The following is a 12,886-nucleotide window of genomic DNA, read 5'->3' as shown; positions in this document are numbered from 1 at the left end:
ACGAGTTGCTACATGGTCTAAATTCTCTCAGGAATGCACCTTTGTTGAATCTTGTCGAATTGTGAAAGCAATTGCAGCATCTAACAAAGTGGCTTTTTCAGTGCATGTGTGTATAATACATTACATTCACAGTTTTGCATGATGAACATTACCCCAGTTATTTAGTAGCTGCTAAATTAACAGATCACAGTAAAGCAGTCTACGCTTTGGAAGACATTATCACTCTTCCTATACTTAGCATCTATTTCATAAGGTGTCATGTATCGGTGCTAATTAGAAAGTGCTTTGCTGTCTGTCATGTTGTCTTCATTCCAGTTCCGGGGTTTGGTTTGCATCGGCTTTCTGTGGCTTTTCATACTCATAGATGGAAACTTTCGCTTTACTTGTTGATTCTACCAAGCGTCTGCATCGCTGAATGTGTCTGACCTTGATTTAATTGGCTGTTTGTTCCACAACACAGTGCTGTTTGTAAGCGAAAGTGTCGGCGTGCGTGCATGTCATCACTGTCTGGACTTGTTTCGCAATTTCCTTCCATGTTTAAATGGAGGTGCACATTGTTCATTCCTTGGTAAATTGAATGTCCATGAAGAGGAAATGAGAGCGTTTTTTTGTGCATGTGTGAGTGTGTGAAACTGCTGCCTCGGTATGCTTTATAGTTGACAAATATCTGTGGATCACTAATCTGCTTACAAAGTTTAAAGGGGTCATGAGAAATGACTTTCATTGACCTTTTATTGCAGATATTCCTGATTGGAGCAAAAGTGCATTGCAGTTTTGCTAAATTAACTTCTTTTTTTTTTATAAATTGCCTGAAAACCACCTCATGGCAGAATAAAAACAGTTTTTGCAAAATTAATGTTTCCATCGTCAATTTTTATGGTTCTGCAGTTTCATATTGCATGATTTCAAGTCATGGAAAGGCAGCTAGTAATTTATAGACCCAAATTATTCATTTCAGTGATAAAACTGACTTTCTCTTTCCAACACAGGCTTATTGCTAATATGTGCTTCAGCCTACATTTATAGTGAAACTGCAAAAACATACTTCAACCAGGGCTAGAATGATACATATTATGAGACATGGGTTGCGATACGATATACTAGAGCCGGGCGATTAATTGAAAAGTAATTGAAATCAACGTTCAGAATTTATAATCAATCTACATTTTCCAGGTCGTTTTTTTTTTCGACTACTTTCTCTACCGATTACTATCCCTACCCTACCGCATCTCTCAAAAATGTAAGTACATCGCGATGACGTGTAGCGCAAGCTCTGTGATTGGTCAGTTTGGTAGCGGTGATGGTCGTGGGTGGTGCTGAGAGCCGTGGGAGCAAGTGTTTACAAGTGTGGAGTACAGTGGAATAGCTCCATATGGAAACTTTTGTTTTGTGTTTCTGTTTACCTTATGATTATGCGCTAACTCCCGCCTCTTAATAAGCTAGTTTTAATTGCTTGTACAATAAGGTAGCATTCAGAAAAGACAAAACCCAATGAAGAAACTAAACCTAGTGGAACATAAAAACACACTGCCATATATATATACACAAGGTATATATATACAGTTGAAGTCAGAATTATTAGCCCCCCTTTGAAATTTGGTTTCTTTTTAAAAATTTCCCAAATGATGTTTAACAGAGCAAGGAGATTTTCACAGTATGTCTGATAATATTTTTTCTTCTGGAGAAAGTCTTATTTGTTTTATTTCGGCAGAAATAAAACAGGGTGGAGTGGAGTAACGCATGGCTGAGTAACGCGAGAACCCACAAGACCAAGTGCGGGATTCAAAATGGCGGCGTTCGTCTTCTAGACAACAAACAAACTTCAGTGTTTTTTTTCCCTGTTTTTTCTTGTTTTTCTTGTTTTCTCCGCGTACGTCCACCCATCTACAATCGGACTATACCAATACAACTTGGTAAAAATATATATTTTTTTTTTCTCTGTCGTTCACCCTGGATAAAATCAGTTTTTAATTTTTTTAGCCCTCTTTAAGCTATATTTTCTCGATAGTCTACAGAACAAATCATCATTATTTAATAACTTGCCTAATTACCCTAAGCTGCCTAGTTAACCTAATTAACCTAGTTAAGCCTTTAAATGTCACTTTAGTGAAATATTATTTGCTATCATGATGACAAAGATGAAATAAATCGGTTATTAGAGAGGAGTTATTCAAACTATTATAAAAAAAATCTGCTCCGTTAAACAGAAATTGGGGAAAAAATTGATGGGGGCAAATAATTCTGACTTCAGCTGTGTGTGTATGGTCATAAATACAGACCATATACAGAAACGCCTGGTTTTAGACCACAATAACACATTGGAATGGTGTAGAGCCTCCTTTTGCAACATCAGTTGGTCTTGGGAATGACAGATACAAGTCCTGAACATTGATCAGAGGGATTTTGAGCCATTCTTCTTGCAGACTTGTGGCCAGGTCACTACGCCATGATGGTGGAGGAAAACATTTCCTGACTCGCTCCTCCAAAACACCCTAAAGTGGCTCAATAATATTTAGATCAGGGGACTGTGCAGTCCATGGGAGATGTTCAACTCCACTTTCATGTTCATCAAACAACCATCACCAGTCTTGCTGTGTGTATTAGTGCATTATCATCCTCATACGCGGCACTGCCTTCAGGAGACAATGTTTAAACCATTTGGTGCACATGGTCCTCCAAAATGGTTTGGTAGTGAATGGCAATGATGCCCCCATCTAGCACATATTTGATGTATTATGTATTAAGTTTTGAGCCTAGGGAATACCATGATATTGCAGCTCAAACTATCACCGATCCACCACTATGCTTCATTCTGGGCAATGCAATAGTCTGGGTGGAACACTTCTTTGGGGCTTCTCCACACCATAACTCTCCCTGATGTGGGAAAGACAGTAAAGGTGGAGCCATTAGAGAACAATACATGTTTCACAATGTCCACAGCTCAAGGTTTTTGCTGCTGGCCGTATAATTTCACCCTATGGAGCTCTCAACAAACTGTTTTGGTGGAAACCGTGAAAATGTTGTTCGTCCTTCTTGGTGGTTTGCTGACAATACACTGAACACTGTGGCTCTTGAAACATAAGAAAACAAAGACTTGCTGTCTTTGGATGCACTAGCGAGACGCGAACCCACAATTTGTCCTGTATTGAACTGTAATGTACCACCCATAAACTTATTGGTCTTACTGGTGAAATGTGCAAGCAACGAAGTTTGCCCACCAGGGTGGTCGATTCAGGTAGAAAGTAGTCATGAAACCTCCAGCACTAAATTGGCCAGTGTTTCAGTTTCATTGTCCAACTCCTGTATATTTACTGTAATAGCTTAGGTTAACAACTGTAAGGCACAATGTAATAACTTGTGTTCAGATGGTTGTGCTTAGTACCAATAAATAATCAATGAAAAAATGCTTGCGGAATTCTTTAAACAAAAATAACCAAATATAAGGTGTCTGGGCTCAACAAGGATGGCCCGATGTCCTGGGGCCAGCTTGAGAGATGGTTAAGACAGTAGACAGGATTGTCAGTTGATTGATTGGGCTATACAACATTATAACTTGCCCATGACGTTTGTCAGTATGCATGCAAATGTGATCTTACAGTCGGAAATGCAGCACAACAGACAAAAATAACAGTGTTCGCATGAGCGAAAGGAAGCAGGTGAAAACGCAGCGACCACAAGAATGAGAGGATGATCATGTGCCAACGGTTCAGTTTGTAATAGACTTGACAAAAGGTGATGCTCATGCAAAGTCCTGCTGCTTTCAAGAGCTCGATATAAAAGCCTTCATTCTCTGTGACACTAAGAGAGCGGCTATCTTTGCGAATGAAATAAAGAAATGACTGAGTGATTCTGGTTTCACTTGTTGAGTTTGGTGTTGACGTTGATCTTTTTACTTGCTTTGAGTTGAAGGGGATCCATGGTAGCCATTTTCTACTTTAAATTATTTCATGATCTTTCATGATCCATCATTTTTTAGCCTTCAAATCTGGATTCTTAAGCATTCTCGTAGGCTGCATCATGCGATTACGATATTATCCTTAGGCAACAAATATCACACCCCTACATTTTTTTTTTTGAAATGCAAAATCTGATCATGTTGCTTATGGTAGTCTTAACTTTGGAAAAAAAGCATTTTGAAGAGTATGAGCACTTCATGTGGTTTCATGTGGGTGTTTGAACAACCTCTGCATGCCATCACCAGCGCATTAAAGAGAGAGAGGGTTTTGCAAAGACCTTCTGACCTCACACTTTCATCACTCACACACAGCAGTGTGGTAAACAACCTGACAACAGACCAAACAAAACCTCCGTCAGGGCCAGTGCTGGTGAACCCTAGGCAGAAGTAGGTCAGTATTTTGACTCTGGCAAGTGTGTGTTAGTGGAAATGTAGGCCAGTTCATACAGCAGCAGTTGGAGCTTTGTAGAAATACCAATTCGGGAACTGATGAGCTTTTGTGCTTAGTTTTTTTTTTTTTTTGCGCCTCACTTATCTATCAATAGGTTAATCATTGAAATGTTAGATTTATTTATTCATTTTTTTTTTGTTGTGTTTGCTTTTGGAAACACTATTGTTTGTTTTTGGGAAATGATTTAGTTTAGTGGTTTGCTAAACAAAAACTAAGTATCTATCAAGCAGTTAATCAACTTGTCAGTTTTCAGGATGCACTGATATTAGTGGTGTAAGAGATGACAAATGTCACAATTCGGATAACGTTATGGATTTTTAGTCACGGATCTGACCATTTTTTTGGATCAGCCAGAAAGAGGAGGCGGCACGTGTGATTTGCTTTCCATTTACTACAAACACAGCACTGCAAGACACTTTTAGTTTTAACTAACATATCTTAGAACCTGTAATTTTATTAAAAATAAAATGAAGAAATATCAGCTGAATAAAAATAAATAGTGAAATATTCAGTGAAAAAATCACTGCTACAACTACTGTTGCTGATAACGCTAAATTAGAGCTGCACGATTCTGGCTAAAATAAAGATCACGATTTTCTCACGATTCTGTAGATGTAAAATAAAGGTGTGGTAAAAACAAACATATGGCACAACATCGATAATCATATTATGTGTAGGTCTACTGGTTTTTTATAAATAATTCTATTCCACTTATAATAATTCTGATGTTGATTTATTATGTTTAAGACGTGCTTACAATTTGTCATTGACAACATTATTAGACGATTTTACTCACTGGTAAAATCAGACATTTGTCATTATCAGATTATATTTAACAATATATAGGCTAGAGTAGTTATACTGACACTGTAAACATTTATTTTCATGCACAACTCTGTTCGCTATGAAAGAAAAACTAATTAAATGCTTGTCGTAATCATAACTTTAAAATGCGATATGATCATTTAAATGAAGTGCACACTTTCGGTTTCATTTTGAGGGCTAAGAGCTGTTCATACTTCACGCGCGGCTCCCAAACCATCACTCTGTGCCACAAACTGAATATTATTTACAACTGTATTACCTGTTACTTACAACATTTGCAAGTTCCATCCACTAAAGTAGACGCGTGCGCGTCTATCACTTAGTAGAGCAGCGCCCGCCCTCTCTATAACAGCTCACTGTCAGCAGCTCACGTCACGTGTGATTTCCCAGCCGCGAAAACATCATTTAATGAAGACAAAAATGACATTTTTAGGTGAATTATACCTTATAAATACATTATGTGACTCTTTCAACATTATTTGGAGTTGTCCATGTCACTGAGCAACGTATGTAAACAATGAAAAGACTCGTGCGGTCGCCCTTTCTTCTCTCCTGAACTTGAAAATATAATTGGCAGAATCGTAGTGAAATGCTTAGTTTTTCCACTTACACTTACTTTACGTCATGTAAATACCAAATGCGCTTATGGCGCGATGCAGCTGGCTCTTAAAGGGAATGGGAGATGAGACTCTGAATGGTTTATTCTCAAAACACACCTATAACTCATTAAGAAAATAAGCTCAACCCTTTAGATCAGTGGTCACCAAACTTGTTCCTGGAGGTCTGGTGTCCTGCAGATTTTAGCTCTAACCCTAATCAAACACACCTGAACAAGCTAATCAAGGTCTTACACTTGAAACATCCTGGCAGGTGTGCTGAGGCAAGATGGAGCTAAACCCTGCAGAGACACCGGCCCTCCAGGACCAGGATTGGTGACGCCTGCTACAGATCATGCGCCATGGCGCAAAGCAGATTTTTCCATCCTTATATTAGCAAAAGTGGATTTTAACACGACCTTATGGCGTTTGCGCCCTGCGCTTTCCACTTTGCGCATGGACTGTCAAAATAGAGCCCTTAGTCTTATTTTCAAGAGATCAAGATTTTTTCACTTTAAAAAAAACCTCAAACCTGAGCAATGCATGTGACTTCATTCTCCAAATGAGAGGCGTCTTTAAGCTGCCATCATTTAAAAAGTCATTTATATAAATTGTTAAATACATTTCTGTAGTTCAGCACTTTCTCCTTGTGTCATTATTACACAACTAATTTTTCAAACTGTTTTTTTTTTTAATGTCTGTATTGTTTGGGTTTTTACCAAAATCTGGTTCCATTTCCTGTCAACAGCTCCTTTAGAAATAATAATTCCCAGGAAAAAACATGATGTGTTCTCCACTGTATCTGCAATCATTGTATGGTATCTTTATGTGTTGGTAGAGTCATACCGTGTGTACAAAAATAATGAATAAATGACCTGTAATATAAGTCTTTTATAGGAAAAAAAATATTTTTATCATAATAAATAGTGTTTACCTGAACAAAAAAAATCGAATGTTTTTTTATTTAGCCATATCATCCAGCCCTATAGTAAAATGTTTATTTTTTTTTTTTTTTCTTGACACATTACCGTATTTCACTTGTGAATATTAAGCAAGTGAAATCAGTCAGTAGGGAACAGCAACTTTTTGTGTTATTCTAAGGCAGTTGAGGGATTTTTACTGATGCTTGTACCATGCTGGAAGTTTAACTATTAAACTGTTAGCACACGAAAGCACAGCAGGCTGTCAGCACTTCTCAGAGAAGCTACGTCACTACAGTAAATACACCTGCTTTTAAGGGCTAAAAATATGAAAAGTACAAACAAAAATAGTTTTTCCTCACCTATATGTGCTGTACAAAAACATTTATTTCATTTCACCATGCATGCATCTGTGTTGGACTTTTTTGTGTCAGACAGTAATTTTGCCAGACAATTTAAAATCTTGTCTGAAATATCTTGATTTCATGTCATCTTGCACTTTTTCCAATCTGTGCGCACTGACCAGCAATACTTGGCAAGATTTTTAACCTAATTTTCTTTCTGCTATGTGAGAGATGGCAATCCTCTTAGTGATTAATGCTGGGGTTTAACTACTCTGAATTGTTATGTTCAGCTCCATTTGCAGATTGTGACACCATGTGTAGTTCATTCACATACTGACATAATTGCATTTCCTTTAGTGGAAACACTCAAAGACAATGTTGCATAATCACAACTTCTTTAGCCTAGTTTTATGTTTTTACATTTGTTTTTTAAAGACAAAAACAGCTTGATACATTTTTTAAATAATATAATATAATATAATATAATATAATATAATATAATATAATATAATATAATATAGAACTTCGGCTCAGTTGGCGTTTCTGTGTGGAGTTTGCATGTTCTCCCTGCCTTCGCGTGGGTTTCCTTCGGGTGCTCCGGTTTCCCCCACAGTCCAAAGACATGCGGTACAGGTGAATTGGGTAGGCTAAATTGTCCGTAGTGTATGAGTGTGTGAGTGAATGTGTGTGTGGATGTTTCCCAGACATGGGTTGCAGCTGGAAGGGCATCCGCTGCGTAAAAACTTGCTGGATAAGTTGGCGGTTCATTCCGCTGTGGCGACCCCGGATTAATAAAGGGACTAAGCCAACAAAAAAAAATGAATGAATAATATAATATAATGTAATATAAAATGCTATAATATAATATAATATAGTATTATAAAAATAATATAAAAAAAATATATATATAATATAATATAATATCTTGCCTTACTCAATGCAGAAGTATAAACCAGCCTTTAGTCATTTATTTATCAGGGGTTGCCACAGCGAAATGAACCACCAACTATTCCGGCAAATGTTTTATACAGCAGATGCCCCTCCATAATATAATATAATATAATATAATATAATATAATATAATATAATATAATATAATATAATATAATATAATATAATATAAAATGATATAATATCAAACAAAATAATATAATATCAAATAATATAATATAATATAATATAAAATGATATAATATCAAACAAAATAATATAATATCAAATAATATAATATAATATAATATAATATAATATAATATAATATAATATAATATAATATAATATAATATAAAATGATATAATATCAAACAAAATAATATAATATCAAATAATATAATATAATATAATATAAAATGATATAATATCAAACAAAATAATATAATATCAAATAATATAATATAATATAATATAATATAATATAATATAATATAATATAATATAATATAATATAAGGTCCCACTTTATATTAAGTGTCCCTAACTACTATGTACTTACATCAAAAAAATAAATACAATGTACTTACTGTGTTTATAATGTATTTGAGAACACTTGTGGTGCTTTTGAGTTGGGATAGGGGTTGGGTTATGGACAGGTTTGGTGGCATGGGTAGGTTAAGGGTAGGTTAAGGTGTATGGGATGGTCAACAGTGTATTTTCAAATGTAATTACAAAAGTTAATTACAGATGTAATTACAAACATGTATTTAATCAAACAAAAGTACACAGTAAAAACATGTATTTACACAATAAGTACATTGTAGCAAACTATTAATTCCTATGTAAGTACATATTAGTTAAGGCTACTTAATATAAAGTGGGACCTAATATAATATAATATAATATATTATAATATAATATAAAATTATATAAAATTATATATAAAATAATTAAAAATAATATAATATAATGTAATGTAATGTAATATACAATGATATAAAATAACATGATATAAAATAATTAAAAATAATATAATATAATATAATATAATATAATATAATATAATATAATATAATATAATATAATATAAAATAATTAAAAATAATATAATATAATATAAAATGATATAAAATAATATGATATAAAATAAAAAAAAATAATATAATATAATATAATATAAAATGATATAAAATAATATGATATAAAATAATAAAAAATAATATAATATAATATAAACTAGAAACTCGACACAGAGACACATTAACACCTCACTGCCAACTAGCGTTTTGAAAGTGTTAATGCAGACCAACAGACAGCGAGCAGAAGTATAAATGCACAGCTACGCGTGTTGCATGCGCCGTTGGTTACGCCGGTCACTTGACGCAGAAGTATAAACCAGGCTTTACACAAAAGCTAAATTTGGATCTGTGATGTCGGGTATCGTTTCTTCACTGTAAGCCACAATAGAAGCTCATTATTGATTTATTTTTTCTTCCGACCACTGTATTGTGTGCACAGGAAAACATTGCCTAATATCACTGCTTCCTGTCCCTGATCTAATATCTCCATCTCTCTCTCTCTTTCTCTCTATGTAGTTATTAAGTGAGAAGATCAGTGGTGCGGAAGGGACGAAACTCGATGAAGACTTCATGGAAATGGAGCGGGTGAGAACTGCACAAATGATCCCCTCTTTCTTAATGTGATTTACAGTATGTGAGAAGCATATTTACCATTATCCACATGATCTTTTCCCACCTTTACAGAAAATAGAAGTCACCAACAAGTCTGTTTTTGAACTCATAACTAAAACCACAGAATATCTCCAACCAAACCCAGGTATGAATCACAACATCAGCATTCACTTTGCACTAACAATGCATTTACAGTGTGAACACCATCCGGTTTTACGAATTTCTACAACAAACAAGCGCATGTCCCACAACATTCTGTCACTCGATGACACCTGAATACCCTGTCAGAAAAGTGTAGTGGCTGGGAATGACCCTTTTACAGTGTCTGGTATAATGTTAATATTGTTTTTGGTGCGTTTACATAGATGAATATGACCACAGTGTAAATACACAGTACAGTTACGAGCTTATTGCCACCTTTATATCGTTATGATAACATGATATCGTTGCCTTCAGTGATTCTCTGAAGATAAATACCAAAAAATAACTCAACTGGAATAACAACAGCAGTCATGATCATCAATCTCATATGAAGCTACAGATCGCGAGGACATATGATGACGTGCGGAGGTGTTGTGGTGTCCCATTTCTTCACACAAGGGCCAAGGGGAAGGGGTAAGGGGTACAAAAATAGAATTGGGATTGGGCCTTACAAAACATGTCAACTTCGACACTTTTTAAAAACTTTCTTAACAGCAAAAGCTGTTGGAGTAAAGATCAATTTCCCACAATGCATTTCAAAAGCTTCAAAAAACGAAGAAAAGGAAAACATAAATCTCAAAATACAGAAAACTATTAATTTGTGTATATTTTTTACAAATTAAGGGACGATGTTTATCGAAAGCATTCGGAGGTGCACCGCTCTGCCTCTTTTTGTTGACAAGAAAAAAATAAGTGTGCTGCGAATTTAATGTTGCTAGGCAACCACTGAATCAGCTGCGTATTGTGCGCGGGCGCTGCTGCTGGTATTGTAATATATTAAAAATATTGTGATATTCACGATTTGTGAAGTCATACAGCTCCGGATAACTCGAAACATCGGCCACTAGTCTCTTGTCCATCTATAAAAGTCTTCGTTGTCGACTTGACAACACAAACAATATGCAATAAATGATCAGCAGAAACCCGCCTCTGCTTTCATTTGATTGGACAATGAAAAAAGACATGACTGACTAATGGGAAAAACGCACGCAACAGCAAGCAACTGGTTTAAAAACTATTGAAAAATCATTATTTATTATTATTATTTTTTTGTATTTTGAATTTTGATTTCTAAAGTGCATATTAAAAGCTCCTAAAATCAATAAAGACAATATATATATATATATATATATATATATATATATATATATATATATATATATATATATATATATATATATATATATATATAATCACATATATATATATATAAAAATGTTCAAAAATCATTGCAAAAAGCATGTTTGGTGTGATTAAAACCTAAATGTAGTTGTGTTTTTTTCACATTGCCTGAAAATGGCTTTAATAATACGAAAAAAAAATCATTAGTCATCAAATGCAATGTTAAACACATTATACGGCATGATCTTTGCATGTTTTTATTTGACTTTGCTTGCTTTTTAACGTGTTTTTGGTTTGAATTTAATCAACAGTGGTGTTTTGTTGTTAGCTAATGTAATGATTGTGTCCATTTCCACCAGCTTGACCCATTCGGCCTGATGTGTGGACCTGTTTGAACATGACTGTAGCTTATTATCTTATTAAACTGATTATATTGCTCAACGAGAACACAGCCTCCTCCTGAAACTTGATCACTGTGTTGCACAACATTGCTTTATGCTTGCATCAGAGGTTTGCAATATGGTCAAACATGATATAGTAACAATTAGGGCTGCACAATACATCGTTTCACTATTGACGTCGCAATGTGCTCATCTGCAATAGTCACACGTTTTGATTTGTATATATAGTTGGTTTTAGCACCACAGAGCACATCATTTGTGGAGTTACTACAAAGGTTTAATCATATTAGAGTTTATCGTTCGCATGGATTGTTGTAAGACATTTGATCTCTGTTGAACACAAAAGAAGAGATAAAAACTCGTAATCATTGACTTTCATTGAAGAAAAAAAACAAATACTGTGGAGTCAGTTTCCAAACGTTTCCAGGTGTCTTCAAAATATCTTCTTATGTGTTCAACAGAAATAAAGAAACTCATAAATGTTTGAAACAAGGGCAAGTAAAAGATGATTTATATCAGGGGTGTCCAAACTCTGTCATGGAGGGCCATTGTCCTGCATAGTTTAGCTCCAACTTGCCTCAACACACCAGCCATGATGTTTGTAGTATATCTTGTAAGAGCTTGATTCGCTGGTTCAGGTGTGTTTGATTAGGGTTGGAGCTAAACTCTCCAGGACACCGGCCCTCCAGGACCGAGTTTGGACACCCCTGATTTATAAATATATAAGTGAACTATTTATGTTGACTGTCTGTCTATTTAACATACAGTGGGTATTAATGTGCATAAAAGTTGAAAATTAACGTTAAAGTGTCAAGTAAAATTGTAATTTCATGTTGGTATATTGTTTTTGAAGTACAGCAGGTTTGACCTGATGTCCATTGAAATGGACATTATTTTTATTTGGTCTCATTTATGAAAGCCTTCGGAACTGGGAAAATGTACTTACATTTTTCTGAAACTTAGAACATAATTTGGGTCTGAAGGGGTTAAAGCATTTGGGTAAAATAAATTATAATGTTTACAGCTTTAAAAAGATGAAATGTATTTAATTATTTATTTGATTAAAACTATACTGTGGTATTTTTAAAAACTTGATTCAATTTCTGTACCTGAATATTGTTCAGTTCCATAAATTATAAATCACTGTTTACTTCATTCTATCTTGGCTTTATTGTATTAATCTAAAATCCCAATCAATCTAAAATAATGAATTTTAAATGATAAATTACATACATTTTGTCTGCTTTAAATAAGCATTATGCTAAGACCACCAGTAGGTGGCAACAAATCCTTTTATTGAGTAGGGTTTGTCTGCGACTGCAAGATGGGGCGTTACATGAAGGGGCATAACTTGTAGTAAAGGCCTAACTTGAAGTTATGGACACTCACATGTGAAAACCATGTTGTTGGCAAGATGGTGCTGTATCCATCATTTGTTAACGTCTACA

At 34.7% G+C, this 12,886-nt stretch overlaps 1 protein-coding gene across 2 annotated transcripts in view; it reads left to right on the top strand.

Annotated features, from left to right (window-relative positions):
- The window catches only part of sh3gl3a (SH3-domain GRB2-like 3a), a 62,458-nt gene that overhangs the window by 32,739 nt on the left and 16,833 nt on the right, over positions 1 to 12,886 (top strand). For both annotated transcript variants that reach the window (XM_073907016.1, NM_001081691.2), the window contains 2 exon segments: positions 9,619 to 9,687; positions 9,787 to 9,859. In XM_073907016.1, coding sequence (XP_073763117.1) covers positions 9,619 to 9,687; positions 9,787 to 9,859 — 142 coding nt within the window.

This window comes from Danio rerio, chromosome 7 (assembly GCF_049306965.1).
Source record: "Danio rerio strain Tuebingen ecotype United States chromosome 7, GRCz12tu, whole genome shotgun sequence".
In the NCBI taxonomy this organism is placed as follows: domain Eukaryota; kingdom Metazoa; phylum Chordata; class Actinopteri; order Cypriniformes; family Danionidae; genus Danio; species Danio rerio.
The sequence above is the reverse complement of the archived record's forward strand: the minus strand, read 5'-3'. Positions and strand labels throughout refer to the sequence as shown.